Source organism: Chiloscyllium plagiosum, chromosome 26, assembly GCF_004010195.1.
Source record: "Chiloscyllium plagiosum isolate BGI_BamShark_2017 chromosome 26, ASM401019v2, whole genome shotgun sequence".
Classification (NCBI taxonomy): Eukaryota; Metazoa; Chordata; class Chondrichthyes; order Orectolobiformes; family Hemiscylliidae; genus Chiloscyllium; species Chiloscyllium plagiosum.
Window position 1 is genome coordinate 50,041,604 of NC_057735.1, and position 27,499 is coordinate 50,069,102.

At 41.7% G+C, this 27,499-nt stretch overlaps 1 protein-coding gene across 2 annotated transcripts in view; it reads left to right on the plus strand.

Moving 5' to 3' along the window:
* Positions 1 to 27,499, plus strand: part of LOC122563341 (lysine-specific demethylase 5B-like) — a 231,711-nt gene that overhangs the window by 143,372 nt on the left and 60,840 nt on the right. For both annotated transcript variants that reach the window (XM_043717091.1, XM_043717092.1), the window contains one exon: positions 25,537 to 25,675. In XM_043717091.1, coding sequence (XP_043573026.1) covers positions 25,537 to 25,675 — 139 coding nt within the window. The remainder of the gene's footprint in view (positions 1 to 25,536; positions 25,676 to 27,499) is intronic.

The window sequence follows — 27,499 nt, forward strand, 5'->3', positions numbered from 1 at the left end:
CTAGAGTAATCAAACATCTATCCGTAACCTCAACATCCATGTCCCTCTCCTCGGTGAATACCATGCAAAGTACTCGTGAAAGAATCTCACCCATTTTCTGACTTCTCCTTTGTCACTGAGTGGACCAACCCTTTCTCTAATTACTCTCTTGCTCCTTATATACGAATAAAAGGCTCTGGAATGTTCCTTAATCCTCTTTGCTCAAGACATTTCATAACCCTTTTTAGCCCTCTTAATTCCACATTTCAGATTTTTCCAAAGCTTCGTCTGTTTTCAGTTGCCTAGACCTAATGTATGCTTTCTTTTTCCTCTTAGCTAGTCTCACAATTTCACTTGGGCGAAAGTGGCCACATTTTGGAATACTACATCTGGTTCTAGTTGCCACATTGTCAAAAGGATGTGGATGCTTTGGAGAGGGTATAGAGGAGGTTCACCAGGATGTTGCACAGTATGGAAGGTGCTAGCTATGAAGGGAGATTGAGTAGATTAGGATTATTTTCATTTAAAAGATGGAGGTTGAGGGTGGACCTGACTGAGGTCTTCAAAAGCATGAGGTATAGACAGGATGGATAGCAAGAAGCACCCCCCCCCCCCCCCCCATTACTAGAGATCGTGACCTCAAGGTGAGAGGTGAAAAGTTTCAGGGAGATGTGTGTGGAAAGTTCTTTATGCAGAGGGTGGTGGGTGTCTGGAATGCATTGCCAGCGGAGGTGGTAGAGGCAGCGGTACAATAGCGTCATTTAACATGTATCTAGACAGATACATGAATGAGCAGGGAACAGAGGGTTACAGATCCTTAGAAAATAGGCGACAGGTTTAGATAGAGGATTTTTGTCAGCGGGGGCTTGGAGGGCTGAAGGACCTGTTCCTGTGATGTAATTTTCTTTTACTCTTTGTTCTAAAAAGCAGATCAGTAATCTCAGTACTATTCCCAGTGTCATGTGTTAGTGAGCATAAGAACAGGAAGATTGATTGATTGAATACATGGCTGGAGAAGTGGCGGAGGAGTGAGGGCAACAGATTTGAGGAATTGGGAGTGTTCAGGGGCAGAATGGAGTTAATGGGATTGGAACTAATAACCTCTCAGGAGATTTGGTAGTACTGTGAGGTTGAGCTGAAAATGTGTTGCTGGAAAAGCGCAGCAGGTCAGGCAGCATCCAGGGAACAGGAGAATCGACGTTTCGGGCATAAGCCCTTCTTCAGGAGTACTGTTAGATTGTCTGTCAGTTTCATAGGAACCTGAGGGGTAATCCAAATTGGAACAGTGATACAAGACCAGAGAGCAAAATTGATCATTTGAGGGTATTTTGAAAGCAGAATATTGTCAAAAAGGCAAAGTTGAGGGCACTTTACCTGAATGTAACAACACTTGTAACAAGCTCGATATTTTAAAGGCATAAATATGGTTATATGATATGGGTGTGATTTAAATTGCCATTACAGAAACATGGCTGCATGGTGACCAGGTACTGAAAGGCCTACTCTTGCTCCTATTTCTTATGTTCTTATCTACATTTACCATGTATAAAAGCTGCAGTTTGTGTCTACATTGCTGCTTTTGCTAGGGATCTTAAATCTGTGCCCTTTGTTCCCATTAAAGCATTTAGAACAATGTTCTGTCTACTGTATCCAAACCCCTCATGATTTTGAATACTCCTGTCAAATGTCCTCTCAACCTTTCTTTCAAGGAGAACAGTCAGTCTCAGGTTGTTCAATCTTTCAAGCTAATTGAAGTTCTTTTATTCTTGGGCATGATTCGGAGATGCCGGTGTTGGACTGTGGTGTACAAAGTTAAAAATCACACAACACCAGGTTTTTGTCCAACAGGTTTAATTGGAAGCACACTAGCTTTCGGAGCGACGCTCCTTCATCAGGTGATTGTGATGAAGGAGCGTCGCTCCGAAAGCTAGTGTGCTTCCAATTAAACCTGTTGGACTATAACCTGGTGTTGTGATTTTTAACTTCATTCTTGGGATCATTCTTTTCTGCCATGTCTGTAATCCGTGCACATCTTTCCTGAAGTTTGGCTCTCAAAATTGGAAGCAGTACATGAGTTGAAAGTGAATCAGTATTTTGAACAAGCTTCACATGACTTGCTATGTTTTGTATTTTTTTGCCTCAATTAATAAATTGCCTCAATTAATAAATTCTATTAATTGCAGCTTTATTATCTGGTCTTCCAACTTGCCCTCCCTGCTTACGTGCTTCATCCAGAACTTAGGCTCGTGTCCTTGGGGGGTCAGAGGTTTGAATCTCACCATTGCCGTTGGTGAAATTTGAATCCAATAAATGACCATTTAACCACTGTTGATGTTGTTTAAAAATCTATCTGTTTCACTTGTCTCCTTTTAAGGAAGGACATCTGTCATGCTTACCTGGTTTGCCTTCCAAATCCGCAGGAATGTGGTTGACTTTTAACTGCCCTCTGAACAATTCGGGGTATGCAATCATTTCTCGGCAGCAAAGGCCATATATCATGATTTTCAGTCTTTATCACCAAGATATGCACAGCATTTTGTTCCTTCGTAAAGACAGATTGAATGTATACTTATGTCAACCATGTCCCTTGCCCGACATGCTAAATCCCTATTTTGGCTATCCTTCTCCTTCTACCACTCTCTTTACTAATAGTGTTTATTTTATCTCATTTCATACTTTTTTTGTAACTTTTTTGTAACTTCCCCTCTGAACATTGTGAATTCAGCCTAATTGTCTATCCACCTGATGATTGCCATAAGAATGTTTTTTTTCTTCTTAATCACTGTCTTTGATTATGCTTGGGGACTGTAGATTTGTTTTCTCTGTCTTCTACTTTATCATATTTCCACATCAAAATCTGTGCCAATAACTCACCTACTTGCTACATCCCATGCATTCACAAACAAGCAGTTACTCTAATGTAAACTGTACTTTTCCTGTAGTCCTAAACCACTTTATAAATTACTATTTCTTCTTAATCTTCTGCTACCTACTGTGGAAGTCTTCCCTTCTCTTATACTGCCTATCATCGTGCAGCATATTTCACCTTTACTTCTGTTGTTGGTGAATTATAGCTGTGTCAATTTCGTTGAAACTTTCTCAAATCACTCATTGAGTCCCATCCTTCAGAGATACAAGAATTAAGTGTGCCTTTTCAGCATGAATCCGAAAGAAGGGCTTTGGGCTCCTTGGGTATTGAGGCCAGCTCTGAGGTTGTAAGAACCTATTCAAAAGGTAAGATACTCTTTTCCTCCCTAACCCCTGAAGATCTGATTATAGGGACCTGATGCTTGCCTTTTTTCTTTCCATTGGTACCAAATGTGTACAGCAATGTTTGGCTCATGTTTCCCCTACAGAGTATCTTGCGCTCTGTTTGCCTTTTTTCCTTGTAGAGTTGGGGCAACATGCTGCAATCTGATTACAGATATACCTATTTGTCCACCTGAATCTGGAATCTACTACTGCAACTATATTTCTTCACTTTGATGTAACCACCTAAGCTATCAACTTGGCCATTGCCTGTGTGCTTGACTACAACTTTTCATGGTACAACACTTCCAGCAGCCTCCAGTGGTTGACTCTGTTGGAGCATTGCACATGTCCTGAAGACTGTCATACTTATTGCCTCTTTGAATTATTTTTGATGGCCACCCATCTATTATCCTGAGCTCTTCTAGGCAGTGAGCAGACCACCTCTGGGAGCATACAAGCCAAGAAACAGTCATTCTACCTAAGCTCTGCAGTGAGGCTATTTTGCCTCTAAGGTCTGGAAATCACAGGCTTGAGCAGAAGCACTTGGTGAAATGTTAAATGTAGTCACTGAGATGCGTGACATGTTCAGAAGTTTCCAAATGATGCAGGAATTGCAAGCAGCAAGTCACCGATACCATCTATGACACAAGGATTCTCTCTTCACATCTAGCTAGTGCCCTATTTGAATTATTAGTATAATATTATTAGACCTGCTGAGTTTAACCTCATTAATTCACTTGCTACTATATAAACACAATATAATATCTTAATTTCCTAACTCCTACTTTGAAAAGAATGTCCCAAGTTTTGACAGAAAAGAGAAAAATACTCTCCAACCAAACACTTAGTTTCTTGTTATGTCTCTTTGATTTTCTTTGCAGGTCTTCTTACTGGTCTTGCAGGGATCTTTTAATCAAAGTGTTACTAGGAATCCCAGGATTTTGACTTGGCACTGAATCAGTAACAATGGCATATGCCCATTGTCAGGATGGGAATTCCACGATATTAATGTTATTCTTAGTGGTAAAGGTCACTGGGTAGGTGTTACTGTGAAAGCAAGCTTAGTTGTTGCAATGCATCCTGTACAGGGTATACATTACAGCTAGTGTGCCATTTATAGAAAGTGTAAAGTCCAAATCTCTTTTTTTTTTTCTGTATTTTTTGATTGTGGTGGAGTGGAAAAAGAACTTTTTTAAAAAGCAAGGATTGCTGAAGGATGACAGCAGTTTTTAAATGCAAGTAACCTGAACTCATTATAAGCAGTCTCTATACAGCTCCTGGTTCAAGCAGTAGTTGAATTGTAGTTTGCAGATGACCTGGAGCAGAAGGCTGCGTACAAATAGATATTCAGCCGGGAACAAGCAGCTAATTGGTCTTCGGGTTAGTGACCAGTTATCCATGACTAAGGCCTTTTAGCTGCCAACAACTGTGATTGATTTTTGGGTCTTGAACAAGATAGGAAGAAGTCTTCAGACCTCCACCAGCTCAGGAGTTTTTTTTTTCAGTGATAACTACTTCACGCCTGAAGACTAATTAATTTTTCATTCAACTGCTGTAAAATAACTTTTCATTATTAAAAATGTTAATATTTTAAGTGTAAACCAACTACCCTCTATCCTCTGCAAACCAGTAGAAGTAAAACCTGAGATACAGCTTTCTGATTTGCAAAAAGACCATCTCAGCAGATCCATTTGAGCAGAGACTACTGAAATGCTTTCCTGTTGTTTTTTCCTTCACCCATAACACCCATGTATTTTTCCCAATGTTTCTGTATAAGAGAGAGTTTATAATAGGTTAGAGTTTTATTTAGTGGAGTTATATACTGATGGTTGATAATTGATTACCTGTAGCTGTAATCTATTTACTTATAATAAACAGCAATTTCTGTCAAGAATAGAAACCTAATCCATGTTTGCTGTCAGTTTGGATCGAATAATGGAATGTATTTTTAAAGGTCTTTAGCATTTGTAACGACTGAGAATAGTGAGGCTTGATCTCCTTCCTCCTCCTCCAATGAGCTCTAACAAAACATAAATGCAGAGGAAGCTTTTTAAATGTAAGCGCATATTTGATTTGATGTGTCATGGCACTAGGTCAAAGACTGGCAAAGAAACCTGATTACCTCATTGCACTCCCTCAGCTGATAAATCAGTGCTCCTTCATGTCAACATCATCTGGACGAAGCACTGATGGTGACAAGGGTGCAGAATGTACTCTAGATGGGGACTTCAATGTCCATCACCAAGAGTAGCAGCTAGTCAAGTCCTGAAGGACATAGCTGCTGGACTGGGTCTTTGGTAGATCGTGAGGAAGCCAACGAGTGCAAAATGTACTGGACTTCATCATCACCAACCTTTGTGCTGCAGATGAAATTGCTAAATGTGTTGGATCTGCTTGAAATCTATCAACTCAACAATGGACATCCATGGCAATTATGAGCATTCTATTCAACCATTGTATTTACAAATTGTATTATGGGAATTTGCAACCTCCTGGCATCATTGATTATCCACTCTACCATTGCCTTCAAGCCAGGAGATAAACTCTGGTCCATTGAAGAGTCTAGACAGGTATGTCTGGAGCAGTAACCATTCTTTTTTTTTGTATAACGTTATCATCCTTGTGAAGCTATAACACAGGACCACTTGCAACTTCAGTGCCAAACAGCAGAAGTAGCAAGTGATAAAAGGGGCTAAGTAATTCTTAACCAGCGGATCGGCTATAAGCTCTGCAATCCTGCTACGCCTGGCCATGAATGCATTGGTAATTTGAACAACTCACTTGGAGGAAGAGATATTCCTAAATGATGGAGAAGTCCAAGATATCGTTTTTAAAAAAAAGTATGGCAATACCAAGTAAATTAATTATCTATTTCCTCTGGGGTCACCAGCATCTGGGATAGCATTAATACTGGCACCTCTTCCACTTCTCGCTCCTCCGCCCTTGAACCCCGCTCCTCCAACCGCCACCAGGGTCAGGCAGCATCCAAGGAACAGGAGAATCGACGTTTCGGGCATAAGCCCTTCTTCAGGAATGTGGACTTGCGCCCACACCTCCCCCCTCCCCTCCCTCCAAGGCCCCAAAGGAAACTTCCATATCCGCCACAGATTCACCTGCACCTCCACACATTTCATCTATTGCATCCTCTGCACCCGATGTGGCCTCCTCTATATTGGGGAGACGGGCCGCCTGCTTGCGGAGCGTTTCAGGGAACACCTCTGGGACACCCGGACCAACCAACCCAACCACCCTGTGGCTCAACATTTCAATTCCCCCTCCCACTTCACCAAGGATATGCAGGTCTTTGGATTCCTCCATCGTCAGACCACAGCGAAACGATGGTTGGAGGAAGAACGCCTCATCTTCCGGCTAGGAACCCTCCAACCACAAGGGATGAACTCGGATTTCACCAGTTTCCTCATTTCCCCTCCCCCCACCCTGTCTCAGTCAAATCCATCAAATTCAGCACCGCCTTCCTAACCTGAGATCTTCTTCCCGACCTCTCCGCCCCCACCCCAGTCTGACCTATCACCCTCACCTTGACCTTTTTCCACCTATCACATTTCCGACGCCCCTCTCCCAAGTCCCTCCTCCCTACCTTTTATCTTAGCCTGCTGGACAAACTTTCCTCATTCCTGAAGAAGGGCTTATGCCCGAAACGTCGATTCTCCTGTTCCCTGGATGCTGCCTGACCTGCGCTTTTCCAGCAACACTTTTCCAGCTCTGATTTCCATCTGCAGACCTCACTTTCTCCACAGTGCCAGACACTCTGGTTTGATTCCATTGTTGGGTGTTCCAATCTCCCTGTGGCTGCATGAGTTTCTATGGCATGCTCCATTTTCCTTCCACATTCCAAAGATGTGTAGGTTAGGTGGATTGGCCATGCTATATTTCCTTAGTGTCCAGAGATGTACAGGCTAGATGGAGTAACTAAGGTAAATGTGGGAATGTGTGGGGTATGTAGGTGGGATGCTTTTCAGGGGGTCAGTGCAGACTCGATGGGCCGAATAGCCCCTCTCTGCACTTGAGGGATTCTGCGTTTCTATGATCATGGCTGCCAGCCTTCAGCTATTTTCATTCACTGCACATGATATCAAGAAATAGTTGAAGACACTGGATACTGCAAAGGCAATAAGCCATGACGAAATACTGGTATTAGGATTGAAGATCTGCACACTCATACTCATTGGAACAGGTTGACTAGGAGCACAATGTAACTACAATATTGGTAATTACCTGCTGATATGGAAAATTACCCAGGTAGCTCCTGTTAACAAATAGCGGTACAAATCCTATTGGCCCGTTCTCGATCAGAACAACAGTGCTGTCAAGGAATGCTTGCTTACCAGTAACCCGCTCACTTTGCAGAATGCCAAGGCACCTCAGCCTCTGACCTTTTTACAGTCTTGATTCAAATATGGAAAAAGTGCTAACTCCAAAGATGACAGACAGTCAAATACTGCCTTGATAAGTGTAGCATCAAAGAATCCATGCAAAACCTGAGTCGTGGAAACCAAAAAATTCTCTGGTTCAGGATATACATTGCACATAAGCAAATGGTTGTGGCTGTCTGACAGCAACTATTTCAGCTCCAGGTCATGTTTGGAGCAGATCCTCAGTGTAGTGTCCCAAGTTCAGCCATTTTTAAGCAGCTTCATCAATGACATTGCCTTCATTATAATTCAGAACTAATGTTTGCTGATGGTTGCACAATGTTTGGCACCATTTGTACTTCCTCAAATACTGAAGTAGTCCATGTCCTAATCCAGACATAGGCCAAGTGGCAAATAACATTCATGCCACGCAAGTGCCAGGCACTGACCATCTCCAGCAAGAGAGAAACTAAGCCATCGCCCCATGATGTTCAATTGTATTACCATCACTGAATCCCCCATTATCAATATCCTGGGGTTACCATTGACCAGAAACTGAGCTGGACAAACTCTTGTAGCCGGTGTCACGAGAGTGGTGCTGGAAAAGCACAGCAGGTCAGGCAGCATCCGAGGAGCAGGAGAATCAACATTTCTGATGTAAGCCCTTCATCAAACTCTTGTAGCCAGTGATTATATGCCAAGTCAGAGGTTAGGAATCCTGCAGCAAGTAATTCATTTCCTGAATTGTTAAAGTCTATCCAGCATCTTAAAGGCATGAGTCAGTGTAATGGAATAAGATTAAAACACATGAGCAAATGTAGACCATTTAGCCTATCGATCATGGCTGATTTTATCACTCTCAATTCCACTTTTGTATTTTATACTGATTAAAGATTTTAAAAAGACCAATGGAGACATTATTGCTAAAAATTACTTTTACTTTGGTTGTTTAAAATGGCTGCTATTGTTCACATGATTTACCAGCTTCCTTAACTTTTTAGCCATTTCTAACAGTGGATTTTAGTATGAAATGGTCAGTTACAGCACCCATATACAATTGTTTACTTGTATGCATGCTTAAAAAAAAGTGTAGAACCATTCCCCTACCCTATTACTCTACATTTACCCCTGACTAATGCACCTAACCTACACCTTCCTGAACACTATGGGCAATTTAGCATGTCCGATTCATCTAACCTGCGCATCTTTGGACTGTGGGCGGAAATTGGAGCATCCAGAGGAAAGCCACGCAGTCACTGGGAGAATGTGCAAACTCCACACACAGTCATCAGTGGTTTGAATCAAACTTGGGTCCCTGGCACTATGAGGCAGTAGTGCTAACCACTGAGCTACCATGCCGCCCTATTATTTAAATGCAATTATTTAAAACAATTGCATTTTGGAATTTGATTGCTAGGGCTATTTGGGTAAAAGGTAAAGTCTGCATATTTCAACTGGACCATAAAACTGCCCACTCATTTGCATTGTGACCCTCCGGTTAAACCAATGTACTAAATGAGAGGAATGGTTGAGAAGCAGAGTCCTTTTAAGGTAACCTCAGTGTGAGAATTGAACCCCCTAAACTGTTGGTATCACTCTGCATTGCAAACCAGCCATCTAGCCAACATATCTGCTTTGTCAAGCCTCAAGGTGTTATCTATTTCAACTGATCAACCAGGCTACCTTTTGCACTTCTAAATTCTACTGTACCCTGCTCTTTGGTTAGCCCCAATTTCAAGCAGTTCTAAGAAACTATGCTGAAAACATATGGACTCTGCATGTGTGCTATCTTTTCCCATTTGTTTTTGCAAGTTACTATGGCTTTCTGACAAGCTCTCATTATTTTATTCTTTTTATTTCCCACCCTAGCAGTTGGTTACTGTTATGGCACCAATGCATAACTTATCGAAAAGACAGAGAGGTGGGCAGAGGGGGTGGGGTTGCCTTGTTAGTTAAGAACAAAATTAAATCTATGGTATTGAATGACATAGCGTCGGATGATGTGGAGTCTGTGTGGGTGGAATTGAGGAACCACAAAGGCAAAAAAAACATAATTGGAGTTGTGTATAGACCTCCTAACGGTGATCAGGACCAGGGACGCAACATGTACCGGGAAATAGAGAAGGTATGTCAGAAAGGCAAGGTTACATTGATCATGGGAGACTTCAATATGCAGGTGGACTGGGTAAATAATGTTAGTGGATCTAAAGAAAGGGAATTCATGGAATGCTTACAGGATGGATTTTTGGAACAGCTTGTCATGGAGCCCACAAGAGAGCAGGCTATTCTGGACCGAGTGCTTTGCAATGAACCAGACTCTATAAAAGATCTTAAAATAAGGGAACCCTTAGGAAGTAGCGACCATAATATGGTAGAGTACAGTCTGGAGTTTGAAAGGGAGAAGGCAAAATCGGATGTAATGGTGTTACAGTTGAATAAAGGTAATTATGAGGGCATGAGAGAGGAACTGACTAAAATAGACTGGAAGCAGAGGCTAACCGGGAAGACAGCAGAGCAAAAATGGCAGGAGTTTGTAGGTATAATTGAGGACACTGTACAGAGATTCATTCCCAAGAAAAGAAAGATTAACCGGGGAGGGATTAGACAACCTTGGCTGACAAAGGAAGTCAGGAAATGTATTAAAGAAAAAGAGAGATCCTATAAAGTGGCTAAGAACAGTGGGAAATCAAAAGATTGGGAAGGATACAAAAGCAAACAGAGGATAACAAAGAGTGTAATAAGAAATGAGAGGATCAAATATGAAGGTAGGCTAGCCAGTAATATTAGAAATAATAGTAAAAGTTTCTTTCAGGACATAAGAAACAAACGACAGGCAAAAGTAGACATTGGGCCACTTCAAACTGATGCAGGAAGCCTAGTGATGGGAGATAAGGAAATAGCAGGAGAACTTAACAAGTACTTTGCGTCAGTATTCACAGTGGAAGACATGAGTAATATCCAAAAAATTAAAGGGTGTCACGGGGCTGAGTTGAATATGGTTGCCATTACGAAAGAGATAGTGCTAGAAAAATTAAAAAGTCTTAAAATTGATAAATCTCCTGGCCCCGATGGGATACACCCTAGAGTTCTGAGAGAGGTGGCTGAGGAAATAGCAGAGGCATTGGTTGAGATCTTTCAAGAGTCACTGGAGTCAGGAAAGGTCCCGGATGATTGGAAGATGGCTGTTGTAACCCCCTTGTTCAAGAAAGGATCAAGGCAAAAGATGGAAAATTATAGGCCAATCAGCTTAACCTCGGTTGTTGGTAAAATTCTAGAATCCATCATTAAGGATAATGTTTCTAAATTCTTGGAAGAGCAGAGTCTGATTAGAACAAGTCAACATGGATTTAGTAAAGGGAGGTCATGCCTGACAAACCTGTTGGAATTTTTTGAAGAGGTAACAAATAGGTTAGACCAGGGAAACCCAGTGGATGTGGTATATCTAGACTTTCAAAAGGCCTTTGATAAGCTGCCACACGGGAGGCTGCTGAGCAAGGTGAGGGCCCATGGTGTTCGAGGTGAGCTGCTGGGATGGATTGAGGATTGGCTGTCGGACAGAAGGCAGAGAGTTGGGATAAAAGGTTCTTCTTCAGAATGGCAGCCAGTGACGAGCGGAAATTCCAAAGTACAGATTCTCGGTGGCTGCATAGCATCCTTACCTTTGCATTCAGTTGCTTTTTCAAAATTCATTCACAGGATCAGGGTGTCACTGGCTGGGCTGGTATTTAATATCCATCCCTAATGGCCCCAAGGGCAGTTAAGAGTTAACCACATTACTGTGGGTCTGGAGTCACGTGTGGGTCAGACCAGGTAAGCATGGCAGATTCTTTCCAGAAAGGATGTGAGTGAACCAGATGGGTTTTTCCAAAAATCCACAATGGATTTGTGATCATCGTTACACTCTTAATCCTGGATTCATATTGAATTCAAATTCCACCATCAGGCAAGGTTGGATTTGAATCCAAATTCCAACATTATCTGAGCCTCTGGATTAACAGTCCAGTGATAATAATGCTCAGTCATTGCCTCCCCATTTAAAGGGTCAGTCTAGAATACCCAGAATGAGGATATTTCTACAAAAAAGAAAAACTGCCAAGGTAAGGTTCTACCATCCGTGCTTAACTCAAGAACTAAAAAAAAGCATCAAATTTACGGTAAAAGCATAAATTTACTTTCTAAATGGTGAGAAAATTAATCAAGCCAAAGCACAAAGGGATCTGGGAGTGCTAGTCGAGGATTTTCTAAAGGTAAACATGCAGGTTGAGTCCGTGATTAAGAAAGCGAATGCAGTGTTGTCTCTTATCTCAAGAGGGTTGGAATATAAAAGCAGAGATGTACTACTAAGACTTTATAAAGCTCTGGTTAGGCCCCATTTGGAGTACTGTGTCCAGTTTTGGTCCCCACACCTCAGGAAGGACATACTGGCACTGGTACGTGTCCAGCGGAGATTCACACGGATGATCCCTGGAATGACAGGTCTAACATATGAGGAACGGCTGAGGATACTGGGATTGTATTCGTTGGAGTTTAGAAGATTAAGGGGAGACTTAATAGAGACGTACAAAATAATACATGGCTTGGAAAAGGTGGATGCTAGGAAATTGTTTCTGTTAGACGAGGAGACTAGGACCCGTGGACACAGCCTTAGAATTAGAGGGGGTCATTTCAGAACAGAAATGCGGAGGCATTTCTTCAGCCAGAGAGTGGTGGGCCTGTGGAATTCATTGCCACGGAGTGCAGTGGAAGCCGGGACGCTAAATGTCTTCAAGGCCGAGATTGATAGATTCTTGTTGTCTCGAGGAATTAAGGGCTACGGGGAGAACGCTGGTAAGTGGAGCTGAAATGCGCATCAGCCATGATTGAATGGCGGAGTGGACTTGATGGGCCGAATGGCCTTACTTCCACTCCTATGTCTTATGGTCTTATGGTCTTCCATAAGTGACCTGTTTCTACCTATGTTTCTCATTTCTGCCACAACTATTTCCACATTTTGGTTTTCTGAACAAAGATTGTGCTTATAATGTCATTATCTAATGTGTCCTCCACTTCACCATTTCCTGGCTTCACGTGCTCCCTAAGTGTCCTGTATCACTCTATGTAAATGTGCAGACACATCTCCACGGTGACTACCAGATTATTATTGCTCTTCTATTTGTGCTCTGTGTTTCTGTATTTTTTCAAATGTCTAGTTTTAGCCCTTTTATTCTTCCTGTAACCTCCTAGCCTTATTTGTTGACTTATTTTGAAAGCTCTCTATCTCTTCCTGTCATAGTATCATTCCCTGATTATTGATTGTGTTCTCTTGGCCTTGATTCCTCTTTGATTTACTATTTATCTTCCCAAATTTGATCCAGTGCCCCTACCATTCAGTGTGAAGCCTCTCCATTCCCTTAGTTATGCAGCTTACAAACAACACTGGCCCTAGCCTGGTTTGAGTAAAGATTGTCTCAACAATACAGAAGCCATTTTCCTCTGTACTGCTGTCAGAGCCCCATCAACAGGAATTGTGCACTTCGTCGTGCCTGTATTGTTAGTATCTACATGGACCATGATGATTGAGTCCTTCCCCTTCCTCTCTAGCCTGGAATAGATGTCCTGAACACTTATACCAGACAGGCAACGGAGTCGCCTGGAATTATGCACTTCACTGCAGAGAACAGTGGTGGTCCTTCTGACTATACTATTCCAGCTTGCCACTCATTCATTTTGTCTACCTTTACTTGAATAGTTTCCTGTGCCATCGTGCCATAGTCAATTACTTCTCTACCTGCAGTCCCCATTCTCATCCAAACCACTTGAAAGAACCTCTGATTTGTTAGATGATTGTGAATGTTGAGGTTTCTACCCACAATGTGCCCTTACCTTTCTCATTTGCAGTTATACACTCCTATCCTTGATCACTGTCCAGATCAGAAGATGGATCCTTATACTGTACCCTGGTATACAGTCAGATGACTTGCCCCGCAAGATGCCTTGGATCAAAACTGCTCAACTTCAAACGTTTGCTGCTAATGTTTGCCCTAGGTCACAATTGTATCCAGGAAATTTCCAGCCTTAACACACCACCTCTCCTGCCACCCTTAATTTCTTTCAATTTGTGACTTAATTTATTCAATGATATATTTATTTACCCTGTCACCAATAGCTAATTTAAATCTTAAAGATGTAGGAGCAGAAATAGGTAATTTGGCATATTGACTCTACTACACCAATTAATGAGAGAATGGCTGATCTGATAACCGTCAACACCAGTTTGACTTTTCCCTATGCTCCTTGATTCCCTTGCTGACAAAAATCTGTCTGTCTTGGCCTTGGACATACAAAACAATCCATCGTCTACAGTCTACATTCATCGCCTAATGAATTCCACAGGTTTGTTACTCCCTGAGAGAACAAATTCCCCTCAATTCTTTCTTAAAATGATGAACTCTTAGTCTAAGATTATGCCTGCTGATATATTTATAATATATCAACTCTGCACAAGAGGTCTTGAAACATCAATCTACTTTTCTCTTCACAGATGCTGCCAGACTGAATTAGCTTTATTGTCACATACTCAAATAAGTTTATAAGTCACCACTTACAGTCCCAACTTAGGTACAAAGGTACCTTGGTATAATCCTAAATTGCAGAATAGAGAAATGAAGGAAATACATTTCAGCTTATACAGTATAACCATAGATCAGAAAAATGAAGCAAAGTTAAAAAGACAAATATCATAGTCTCCCTCCAAAGACTGTCTGCAGTAGACCAGCGTAGGGGGTGTCCACGTGGTCACGTGCTGCATCGGGCCACTGCTGCCGCTTTGTGTCAGCCTCTGGTCGCCAGCATCTTTGCTCCAGACCTGTTGAGTTTCTCCAGAACTTTTGTTTTTATTTTGGATCCCCAGCATTCACAGTATTTTGCATTTATTTGCTGTTTACATGTGCTCTTACAAAAAAATTCCTGTCTGACCCAGTTACAGAAGAATTGGTTTCAACAGACCAGCTTTTCTCAGATGCAGATTTTAGATAGATTACTTACAGTTTGGAAACAGGCCCTTCGGCCCAACAAGTCCACACCGACCCGCCGAAGCGCACCCACCCATACCCATTCCCCTACATTTACCCCTGCATCTAACACTATGGGCAATTTAGCATGGCCAATTCACCTAACCTGCACATTTTATTTTGGACTGTGGGAGGAAACCGGAGCACCCGGAGGAAACCCACGCAGACACAGGGAGAATGTGCAAACTCCACACAGTCGGGAATTGAACCCGGGTGTGTTGCTGTCCTGTTGTCAGGTCAACAATGTCACTGTGGGACATCCTGAAGGGGAGAGGTGATAAGTCAGAAGTTGTGGTACCAATGATATAGGCAGAATGAGAGATTAGGCCTTTCATCAAGAATTCAGGGCGCTAGGCAGTGGATTTAAACCAGGGAATTAATAAAGGTTATGCATTGGCAAATACAGAAATGACTGGCTCGAGTTGATGCACGGTGGAGGGTTTTAGATTCCTGGATTAAGGGAATTGTTTCTGGGGAAGATGCACCTATGCAAATGGGATGGTCTGTATTTGAACCAGAATGAACGAACATTCTTCTGGGTGGGTTTGCCAGTGCTGTTAGGAGACATTTAAACTAGTTTGGCAGGGGAGGAGGCACAACCTAGGTTCAATAGGGACACGGCATACTATCTTAAAGGAACCCATACAGAGGGAGTTCAGCTATCTTGAGTTCAAGGACGTAAGGGATGCTGGATGGCTTCTACTTTAATGCTAGGAGTATTATAAGTAAGACAGATGAGTTAAGGATGTGGATTGACAAGTGGAGTTGTGATACTAGGGAGGAGCAGGAATGGCAATTTAACATTCTGGGGTATAAGATAGTCAGGTGAGTGGAGAGGGTTTAAAAGAGGAGGTGGTGTTGCATTATTAATTAGTCAGTTGCTGATGTTTTGGAAGGTCTTCAAATGAGGCTTTATGGCAAGAGCTAAGGAATAAAAGAAGAGGCAGCCACATTGCTGGAAGTCTATTATTAATCCCCATATAGTGAGCAGGCAATAGAGATGGTGATATGTGTACCAGCCTCTGAAGTAAGCAAAAATAATATGGTAATTAGAAATGGGATTTCATCTCTTTCCCCACCCCTCAATATTAATTGGATAGTCATCATGTTAAAGGTGTAGAGATGGGCAGATTTTCTTAATGTATTCAGAGGACTTTTTTTACGTTGACACATAGTTAATAGGTTTGTGGATGACACAAAAATTGACTGAGAATTTAATAGTGAGGAAGATGTTCTTGGATTGCAGAGAGGTATGGATGGGTCCATCAGGTGGATAGATCAATGGCAGTTGGAGTTTATTTCTTATAAAGGAGAGTTGATGAACAATGGAAGATTTAGCAAAACTAGTACTCCATGAATGGCAGGACACTAGGAAGCTCAGAGGGATCTTGAGGTGCTTATTCACAAATTCCTGAAGGAGGCAGGATGGGATAATAGGATGATTTTGGCATATGGGACACTTGCCTTTATCAGGTAAGGCATGGATTTTTTTTTTAAGAGCCCCTACAGTGTTGAAACAAGCCCTTCAGCCCAACAAGCATGGTGGCAAGGGGCAGCACGGTGGCACAGTGGTTAGCACTGCTGCCTCACAGCGCCAGAGACCTGGATTCAATTCCTGACTCAGGCGACTGACTGTGTGGAGTTTGCACATTCTCCCTGTGTCTGCGTGGGTTTCCTCCAGGTGCTCCGGTTTCCTCCCGCAGTCCAAGGATGTGCAGGTTAGGTGAATTGACCATGCTAAATTGCCCGTAGTGTTAGGTAAAGGGGTAAATGTATGGGAATGGGTGTGTTGTGCTTCGGCGGGTTGGTGTGGACTTGTTGGGTCGAAGGGCCTGTTTCCACACTGTAAGTAATCTAATCTAATCTTTTAAACAAAAAAAAGCCCACACTGACCTTCCGAAGAGTAATGCACCCAGACCCATTTCTCCCTCCCCTATAATACACCTAACTCTCTCATCCCTGAACGCTGTGGGCATTTTAGCACAGCCAATTCACCTAACCTGCACATCTTTGGACTGTGGGAGAACCTGGACAAAACCCACACAGACATGGGAAGAATATGCCAACTCCATGCAGACAGCTGCTTAAAGCTGGAATAGAACCAGGGTCCCTGGCGCTGTGAGGCAGCAATGTTAATCATTGAGCCACTGGGCTGCTCCACAATTATAAGAGGTTATTTTGGAGCTGCACAAAACTTTAGTTAGACCACAGCTGGAGTACTGTGTGCACTCCTGGTTGCTCACTATAGGAAGAATGTGACTGTGATTGTACTGGAGGAAATACAGAGGAGATTCACAGGGATGGTGCTCGGAATAGAGTATTTTAGCTATGAAGAGAGTTGAATAAGCTTCCGTTACTTTCTTTTGAGCAGAGAAGTCTGAAGGGGAGATCTGATTCAGATGTATACGTTTCAGGACTTGAACAGTTTGATATAAACTGCTGTTCCACTTAGTTAAAAGATTGGTCATTTTAAAAAGGGCAAAAGGTTTAGATTGAGGAAGCAAATGTCACCTCTGGGCTGGTGAGATCTGGAATATATTGTCTAGAGGTTAGTAGAGGCAGGAACTCTCAAACCTTTTAGTACCTGGATGCACACTTGAAATGTCATATTTGAAGTTATGAGCCAAGTTCTGTGGGAATAGTTTAAATAGTTAATTTTGTTTTTGGTACAGACTTGATAGGCTGAAGGATCATTTTTGTACTGTGTGATTCTTTCACTGCTTTATTAGTTTGTTACACTCAGGTGCTCTTCCTGTTTGTTACCTTATTAAAACCCTGCTTAAAGATCTGATGTAGGTTTGCTCGCTGAGCTGAAAAGTTCATTTTCAAATATTTTGTCACCATACTAGGTAACATCTTCAGTGAGCCTTCAGATGGAGCACTACTGATGTTTCCTGCTTTCTATTTATATGTTTGGGCTTCTTTGGGTTGGTGATGTCATTTGCTATGGTGATGTCATTTCCTGTTCTTTTTCTCAGGGGATGGTAAATGGGATCCAAGTCAATGTGTTTCTTGATAGAGTTCCAGTTGGAATGTCATGCTTCTAGAAATTCTCATGCGTGTCTATTTGGCTTTTCCTAGAATGGATGTGTTGGCCCAGTCGAAGTGGTGTCCTTCCTTACCTGTATGTACGGATACTAGTGAGAGAGGGTCATATCTTTTTATGGCTAGTTGATGTTCATTTATCCTGGTGGCTAGTTTTCTGCCTGTTTGTCCAATGTAGTGATGGTACAGTTCTTGCATGGTATTTTGTAAATGACATTTAGTTTTACTTGTCTGTATAGAGTCTTTCAAGTTCATTAGCTGCTGTTTTAGTGTGTTGGTGGTTTTGTGGGCTACCATGATGCCAACGGGTCCGAGTAGTCTGGCAGTCATTTCTGAGATGCCTTTGACGTAGGGGAGAGTGGCGAGGGTTTCTGGGTGCATTTTGTCTGCTGGTTTGGGTTTGTTGCTTCTCAAACTTGCCTGCTTAAGGATTTTGCAGGGAGCGCAGGCACATCATCTTTAACGTAGAAACAAGGAGAAGCAGTTGGCCCTTCGAATCAATTTCTTCTCAGAGGACAACCCTTCCGTCCCTGATATAGCTTAATGAACCTCTGCTGCACTCCCTCTATTGCAAGTATATCCTTTCTGTAGGGAATCCGAAACTGCACATAATACCCCAGGTGTGGACTCAATAAGGCCCGGTGTAACTGCAGGTAAGAATCTGAACTCAAATCTTCATATGATGAAGGCCAGCGATGTATTTGCCTTCTAATTGCTTGCTGTACCTTTCTTCCCTCACTAAAATGTCTAAGTTTATATTTAACCACAATGCAATGTATCTGCCATGTGTTCACCCACACACTCAACTTGTCAAAATACCTTGAGCCTACTTGCATCCTGCTCACAATTGTCAATCCTGCCCATTTTTGTATCAAATGTTAAACTTGGAAATGTCATGCTTGGTTCCCTCATCTAAATTAAAATATATCATGAAAATCTGAGACCCAAGCACTGATGCTTACGATTCCCAGTAGTCATTGCCTGCACCAGAAAAAGACCCATTTGTTCCACAGTTGAATGGACTGTCAATCAGTTCTCAATCCATGCTAACATATTCCACCAATTTCCATGTGCTTTAATTTTGTCCACTAACTACTTAAGCGATACTTTGTCAAAAGCCCTTGGAAATTCGAAATACATCATATACGTTGGTTCTCCCTTACCTATTAGTTACATCCTCAAAACATCTCCAGTAAATTTGTTAAGTATGATTTGTCTTTCATAAATCCATGTTGGTTTTCTCCAATTCTGTTAATGCTTTCCAAGTGTTCTGATACTGCATCTTTTATAATCGACTCTAGCATTTTCCCCCATGAATGATGTTAGGCTAACTGGTCCGTAATTCTGTTATTTTCTCTCCCTCCCTTGTTAAATAGATGGGTTACATTTACCAAATCCACTCTGCTCCAGAGTCTATAGAATTTTTAGAAGATGACTACTGATGCGTCCAGTATTTCCAATTACACTCCCTTTAGTCTAAAATGTAGATTAGCTGCCTGTGGTGATTTGTCACACTTTAACTTGCCTAGCACTGCTAATACTGGTTTCCTTTGATTTCTCCCTGTCACGAGACCTTCGTTCCCTAAAATTTCTAGGAGTTTGTTCGTGACCTCGTTTGTAAAAGCGAATTGAATAGCCTTGATTGTCTCACATACTCGATGAATACAATATAGTGAAAGGTTTATATGTTGCCAATTACAGCGCTTAGATACGACAGTACTTTCGTATAGCTTCTTTTGTTACAGATTTTAGAAAATGCAGCAAAATATCAAGCATTAAGAAAAGAGTATAGTATAGCAGACCACACTGGCACTTAGCTTCCATTCTGCACTGGGCCCTTGCTCAATATCATGCTGGTGACATGCCACACTGAGGTTGCCACGTCAGACTGGGAGGTCGCCGCACCATGCTGGGAGGCCCCCACAGGAAGATTGCCAGGCAGCACAGGAGGCCCTGACAGGTGGCGGCTGCTGCGCTAGATTAGGAGGTCGTCACACTATGCCACGCGACCCCAATGAGAAGAGGCCACTGCGCCAGGCTGGGGGTCGCCTTGCCAATGCTGGGAGGAGTTGTCAATGGCTGAGGATCATCGCTCCTTGCTGGAGGTTGCTGTTGGAGGCCGGGAGCTGAAGGGGGATAAAATGGAGAAGAAGGAGAAAAACCATCACTGGGAGGAAGAGAAAAAAAAGCGGATGAGCTCCGGCTGTACTGTCCTACTCTGCTGCTACCTTGTTGACAGATATACCAAAGTATTTCAGTTCTTCTGCAATTTCTTTGTCCTCTGTTACAATTTCCATACCTACTGAGTGACATTTGTCTTTACATCTCCACATATTTCTAAAAGCTTTCTTTGATCTTCCTTTGATCTACCTTTTCCATACTTGCATGTTTACTTACATCTGTAGAGTAGTAGAGGATTTCAATTTGGTTACCACTATCTGGAATTACCTTAGTGTGAAAGGATTAGACAGGTTTGAATTTTTAGAGTGCATGCAGGAGAGCTTTTTACACCAGTAGGTATGTTGTCTTAGAAATGATGTGGAGTTTCTGATGTTGGAATGGGATGGACCAGGCTTAAAAATCACACAACACCAGGTTATTGTCCAGCAGGTTTATTTGGAAGTACAAGTTTTCAGAGTCAATGGGGTGAATTTGTATTTGCAGATACATTCTATTTTGTTCAAAAAAAAACACAATCTGTAGGCTGTCAGTCCATGTGACGTTCTAAATTCCTATCTTGGAAATAGAGCCAGTCTGACTCAAGGTTGGCTCTAACCTCGCACCTTTAATGCATTGTCTAAGCTGAGATGTCACTTTTATAAATATAAGATCTTAAAGTTAACTCTGGAATGTGACATGAAAGAAGTTCTGGGAGTTACATATGAATAAATCAAAACCTACAACCCATTCTAAGTGATTAAAGTTAAAAATCACGCAACACCAGTTTATAGTCCAACAAGTTTAATTGGAAGCACACGAGCTATAAATTTTGTGTCACGATCGAGCCCTCCACAATCACCTGATGAAGGAGTGTCGCTCCGAAAGCTAGTGTGCTTCCAATTAAACCTGTTGGACTATAACCTGGTGTTGTGTGATTTTTAACTTTGTACACCCCAGTCCAACACTGGCATCTCCAAATCATAAGTGATTAAAGACTTAGCAGCAATCTAGGTTAGTTCAATATATCGCATCAGTTGAATGGCACTTTGATCTTTTATTATAAATTCTGTATCCTATGATCCTGACGAAGGAGCAGTGCTCCGAAAGTTTGTATGTCCATGTAAACCAGGTGTTGTGTGATTTTTAACTTGAAATGGGCAGACCTAGACCTAATTCCAGTGAACGAAGCAGGTCAATTTGTTGAAATGGCAATGGGTGAACATTTTGGGCATAGTAACCATAACTCTTAATTTTCAAAGTCCTTGTGGAAAGAGATATAGAAAGTGCAGAAATTAAGTGTCTAAATTGGGGGGATGGTCAATTTCAATATTATTAGACAGGATTTGGCTGCATATACTGGGAGCAGCAATTTTCAGTAAGTCTAAATTTGGAATGTGGGAATCTTTTAAAAAGTATAGTGAGAATTCAGGGCCAGCATGCTCTAAGAGTGAAGGGCAAAAGCAGCAAATTCAGGAAATTCTGGATGTCCAGGGATAGCAGGAAAGGAAAAGAAGGAAACATGTACAGAACATTAGATGCAGGAGAGGTCCTTCAGGATTGCAGGGGTTGCTTAAAGAAACTAGGAAGACAGAGGAGCAGAAAGGATTAAGGAAAATCCCAAAGCATTTTGATTATACTAAGAGCAAAAGGATTAGCAGGGAAAGAGTGGACGATATTAAAGACCAAAGGAGCAATGGACGTGATGAGGTCTTAAATGAATATTTCTCATTTGTGTTCACAAAGGAACAAGATATTATAGCCAAGGGTTTCATTTGGAATGGTGTGGTCCTAGAGCATGTTAAGATGGATAAAGAGGAGGTATCAGTTGGCAAATGGGTATGTAAATCCCCAGGGCCTGATAAGGTATAACTCAAGCTGCTATGGGAGGCAAGGGAGAAGATTGCTGGTATCCTGATGGAGATATTTAGTACTTTGCTGACCAGATGTGAATTTCCAGATGACTGGAGGATAGCTAATGTCGCTCCTTTATTCAAGAAGCTCAGGGGATGGGCCAGGTAATTACAGGCCAATTAGTGGTTGAGAGATTATTGGCAAAAAACATTGAAGGAGAGGATTAATCAATGTTTGGAAAGGCAGTAATTGATCAGAGTCAGCACAGATTTGTTGGAGAGAGATCCTGACTGACTAATTTGAGTTTTTTGAAGAGGTGACAATATATTGATGAGGATAGTTCAGTACAAGTTAGTGTGATTTACATGGACTTCAGTAAGCCTTTGATAAGGTCCCACATTAAAATTTGTCCAAAATGTAAGAGCTCATAGGATCCAAGACAACTTGGCAAGCTGGATCCAATAGGAGGCAAAGGGTGGAGGATTGTTTTTGTGATTGGAAGCCTGTGAACAGTGGTAGACTAAAGGAATTGCTGTTGGGACCTATGTAGTTAGTTCTGTACATTAATGACTTGGATGTGAATGTTGACGGTAAACAGAGTAAGTTTGCAGATGACATAGAAATGGGTGGTGATGCTGATAGTGAGGAGGTTGGTCTCTGGCTAAATTTTTATATTTTGCTTTATTCATCTGTTGTCACGTTTTTGTTACACAATACAGAAAAAAGTGATGTGTAGTGTTGCCACTGTTTGGCAAAGAATAAAGAAATAAAGGAAAAGTGTTCAACTTTACAGTCCTCATTAAGTGCTCCACTGTGTGCCTCGCGGCCAGGCATGAGTCTCTTCACCACACCGCTGGAATGAATTCACTACTCTTCGTCGCCATCCTGTCTCCACTCCTCTCTCCAGAATGAATCCTCACATGGCCTGTCCAATGCTGTTGCTACCAGGTACTGCAACAGCCCATAAAAGGGAAAAAAAGAATAGAAACAAAAAGAAAAATAACTGAACAGATGAGCCCTTGGCTCAGAAGCCCTACTCCACTGCCCTCTTACTGGAAACTGGCATTGATCAGCTGGTGAATGGCAGATGCAATTTAATCTGGATAAGTGTGAGGTGATGCATTTTGGATGTCTAATAAAGGAAGGATTCAAACAATGAGTGGTACATCTCTAGGGAGTACTGTGGAAGAAAGGGACCTTGCTACATACATCCACAGATCCCTGAAGGTGTCAGCACAGGGTGGTGAAGAAAGTATATGGTATACTTGCAATCATTGGCCAGGGCATTGAATATATGAGCAGGGAAGACTTGTTGCAACTTCATAGAGCATTGGTCAGACCACAGAGGGAATATTGTGTGCATAATGGTTGCCACACCATTCGGAAGGACATGATTGCAATGGAGAGGGTGCAGAGGAGATTTGGCGGCATGTTGCCTGGAAGGAAAGTCTCAGTTATGATGTGAGATTGGATGTTTATGTTTTTCCGTGAGCTGAGGTGGCTAAGGGGGTATTGAATGAGGTAGACAAAACAGAGGCAGAGACAACATAGATCATAAGCATCTTTTCCCCATGTCTTAAGAGGGCATAAGTTTAAGTGAGGAGTAAGTGGTTCAAAGGGGATCTGAGGAAAACTGTTTTCTCCCAGAGGGTGATAGAGATATGGAACATGCTGCCTAAGAGGGTGGTGGCAGCCAGTAATCTTGCAACATTTAAGAAGCATCTAGATGACTACTTAAAATGCCAGGGTAGAGTAGGTTATGGATTAAGTGCAGGTAAATGGGATTATTATAGTTTGGTGTTTGTTGATCGGCATAAACTTGGTGGGCTTAAGGACCTTTTTTTAACGTTGTATGACTCTATAGCGATGTAATCTTTTGTCATTGATAATATGAATGACTCTGTGTTTAACATTTATGAGGTTGTGAGATGGGTAGTTATTTTCAGAGGTGATTTTTGAAGGGTGTTAAGTTGTGTTGCCAGTTTCAAGAGCATTTCAATGACTAAGCAGAGGTTGATTGGCTGAGTACAGTGTAAATGCTGTTGTTATGAACTATGCATTGGGTGGCAGAAGGGATATGATAGATAATGGAGGGGGCATGTGATGGATGAGGGCTGCAACTGAGCCAATATCCCAGTAGAATGGAGATGGCCGCCTTACCGTGACTGCACTGTTGGTTGCAACAAGCTGCCTCTGGAAGTGCTGGTCTCATTTTTACTGTACTTCCAGCCTTCCTGACCCAAAAATATAACAGATGAACTTTTCTAGGTTGGGAATGAGATTGTGAATTTGGAAAATTCCCAATTTCTGATGCTTGCCTTGTTGACAAAAAAAACCTAGCACGTTTAAACATAGTGTAATGTGTTTTCAGAAGAAATTTGAATGAGTTTGGTTCTTAAAAGACAAAATTGAAAGATGATAATTCTACACTTTTGCCAATCATTTAAGCTGGAATATTTTGTTAGTAATTACAATTATCCTTTTTGGGTTTTGGCTGAGATCAATAGGCACTGGCAGAGTTGGGTGTATTTAAATGTTGCACCTCAGAAACCCATTTCCTTTTTTAAAGTTCTGCTTGTTAGAAAAAATGCTGAGAAAACCAGTTATCAATTTGCAAGTAAAAGCATTCAGCCATGAATACACCACTAATAATTTGGACCAACTGAAGAGGTTAAAAGTTTGAATGTGAGAGAATGGCTTGAGTGCCTCCTTTTGAGTGACTTCTGGAAAAACATAGTCATTCTGCAAAAACATAAAGGCAAACTAACTATAGTGCATTGAGAGAGATGACTGTCCACACAACAAAGCAAGACAATTTTTAAAAACTTTGTCACTTTGAATGGAGACTGTGAAGATTTGAGTTGTTATTCTTTTCCGTCCCTTCTTGTGGACATACTGTTCCTATATTTTTCTCTTGTTGAATGTTTACAAAGTTCCACAGGGACAAGCTGTCCCTCAACTGCAGACTTCAGCAAAGTGCCAGAAAGTTTTAAATTTAGTAAAGCGTTGTCTTTCAGATCAGAGGAAAAGCATTTCAGAGTAAATGTTAATTTTGTTAATTTTCCATTACATTTTCTCCCTTTTTGTCATTTTATGACAACCAGGACAACAAAAAAAAGAGCCAGATTTTTAAAAAATCTACAGAGCCAGATAGCTAAAATCAGAGATCTTAACAGCTGTCTGTGTTGTAGGGAGCATTTTAAACGGTCGCAGCCAACTCTTCGCTTTCCAGTTTTTCCTGCTGAAGTCTTTCACCACTATACAGTTTGCAGGTTCTAGATCGTGCAGCTTCCTTTCTACTGGTGAGGCTAGTGCTGTTTTCACTTGATTCTGTATTTCAGACAAAAGTGTAGAGTGTTTCATACAGTAACACAACATTTCATCCTCACAGTGACCTGTTATCTGTCTTACCTTAGGTCTTGGGTCAATTCCTGTATTGGGCGGCCTACCGAACAAAATCTCAAATGGGCTAAGATTAGCTCTTCCTTTCCTCCTAGATCTCATATACATCAGCACAATTGGAAGTGCCTTTTTCCCTGCCACCCCTAGTTCCTCACAACATTTTGTCAATTTATTTTTTCTCTTTCCACTGCCCCACCACTCGCTGGGTGGTAGGCACAGTGTGGGGAAGTATTTTGTTCGGTTAATCGAATGCCAGACAATCTATGCCAGATAACATAGCTACGCATCAGGACCTTTGTGATCTTGTTCGAAACCCCGATTATCCGGCATTTGATTAACCGAATGCTGGATAATCGGGGTTCCTAAACACTGAGAACAGTCTGAATTAATTCGATTCTTTTAACAAATGTCTTTTATTTCTGCAGACCTCCACACTCTTTGACAACCCTATCGGCTGCCTTGGAAGAAGGGGAAGCTATACCTGCATATTTGCCTCATGTCTATGCTTTGAAGGAAGCTATGGAGAAGGCTCAAATCTGGCTTCAAGAAGTGGACGTTTTTCAGGTTACCTTAGAATGAAAATAGGGTTTGCTATATCATACTCTGTACATGTAGACCTTTGTTTTGGATAATTTTTGCGCCTGATCTAAAACTAGTCAGTTGAGTTTAAATGAAGAAATGATAGGTAACAAGTGCTGCATCAGTTGAAGATGAGAAAAGAGGTTTTTGCATTATAATAATGCAGCATACGTAACCGTTCATGTGTAGAAATGTTCTCTTTCCATTTCAAAGAATCATAGAATCCCACAGTGTGGAAGTAGGCCATTCGCCACATTGAGTCCACACAGACCCTCCAAAGAGCACTCCCCACCCCCACCCTCATTACCCTATGCCTGTAACCCTGCATTTCCCTGGCTAATCCACCTTGTCAGCACATTTTTGGACACTATAGGCAATTTAGCATGGCCAATCCACCCAACCTGCACATCCTTGGACTGGGAAAAATCCAGAGGACCTGGATGAAACCCACGCAGACACTGAGAGAATGTGCAAACTCTGCACTGACAATTGCCTAGGCGTGGAATTAAACCTGGGTCCCTGGCACTATGAAGCAGTGGTGCTAACCACTGAGCCATTGTGCTGCCCAACACAGCAGTATTTTCTGCATCTGACTCCAGCATTATGTTCTTAAATTCTTATTATCCATTGCATTCATAAGCTACATTCAGATCTGATGTCAACATAGAACATAGAGCAGTACAGCACAGAACAGGCCCTTCAGCCCACGATGTTGTGCTGACCATTGATCCTCATGTAAGATAAACCTAATGTACAAACCCTTAAATTTCTGTCACCATATACATGTCCAGCAGTCTCTTAAATATCCCCAATGACCTCGCTTCTACAACTGCTGCTGGCAATGCATTTCATGCTCTCTCAACTCTCTGCGTAAAGAACCCGCCTCTGACATCCCCTCTATACTTTCCGCCAAACAGCTTAAAACCATGACCCCTCGTGTTAACAATTTCTGCCCTGGGAAAAAGTCTCTGGCTATCAATTCTATCTATGCCTCTCATTATCTTGTACACCTCAATTAGGTCCCCTCTCTTCCTTTTTTCCAATGAAAAAAGTCCGAGCTCAGTCAACCCCTCTTTGTAAGATAAGCCCTCCATTCCAGGCAGCATCCTGGTAAACCTCCTCTGAACCCTCTCCAAAGCATCCACATCTTTCCTTTAATAGGGTGACCAGAACTGGACACAGTATTCCAAGTGCGGTCTACCCAAAGTTTTATAGAGCTGCAACACGATCTCACGGCTCTTAAACTCAATCCCCCTGTTAATGAAAGCCAAAACATCATATGCTTTCTTAACAACCCTGTCCACTTGGGTGTCAATTTTAAGGGGTCTATGTACTTGCACACCAAGATCCTGCTGTTCCTCCACACTGCAACATGTTCAGCCCTCTAATATCATTTGAATCCTGTATTAAAAACTAAATCTGCATTTTAGTGCCTTCACAAAGTTTCATTTTGAAAATCCATTTCCCATCTGTCTGCTTATTCTGATATGCAAGTTAATGCAGTCCATACCAAACTCAAGACTGTTGTTAAAGCAAAATAAGTGTTGGAAATCTGAAGTAAAAGCAGAACATGCTAGAAATTCTTTGCTGTCTGGCAATATTTGTGGAGAGTAGAAGAGTCAATGTTTTAGTTCTGTAACCTTTAATTAGATATTTCAATTGTGAACTTTGTTTCTGTCACCACAGATACTGCCAGACCTGTTGAGCATTTTCTGTGTTTTTTTTTCTTGTTTGCATGGTTATTCACCATTTCGTTGTAGTTTAGAACTCAGGTCCTCAAATTACAATCGATGATATCAGCAAAAAAGA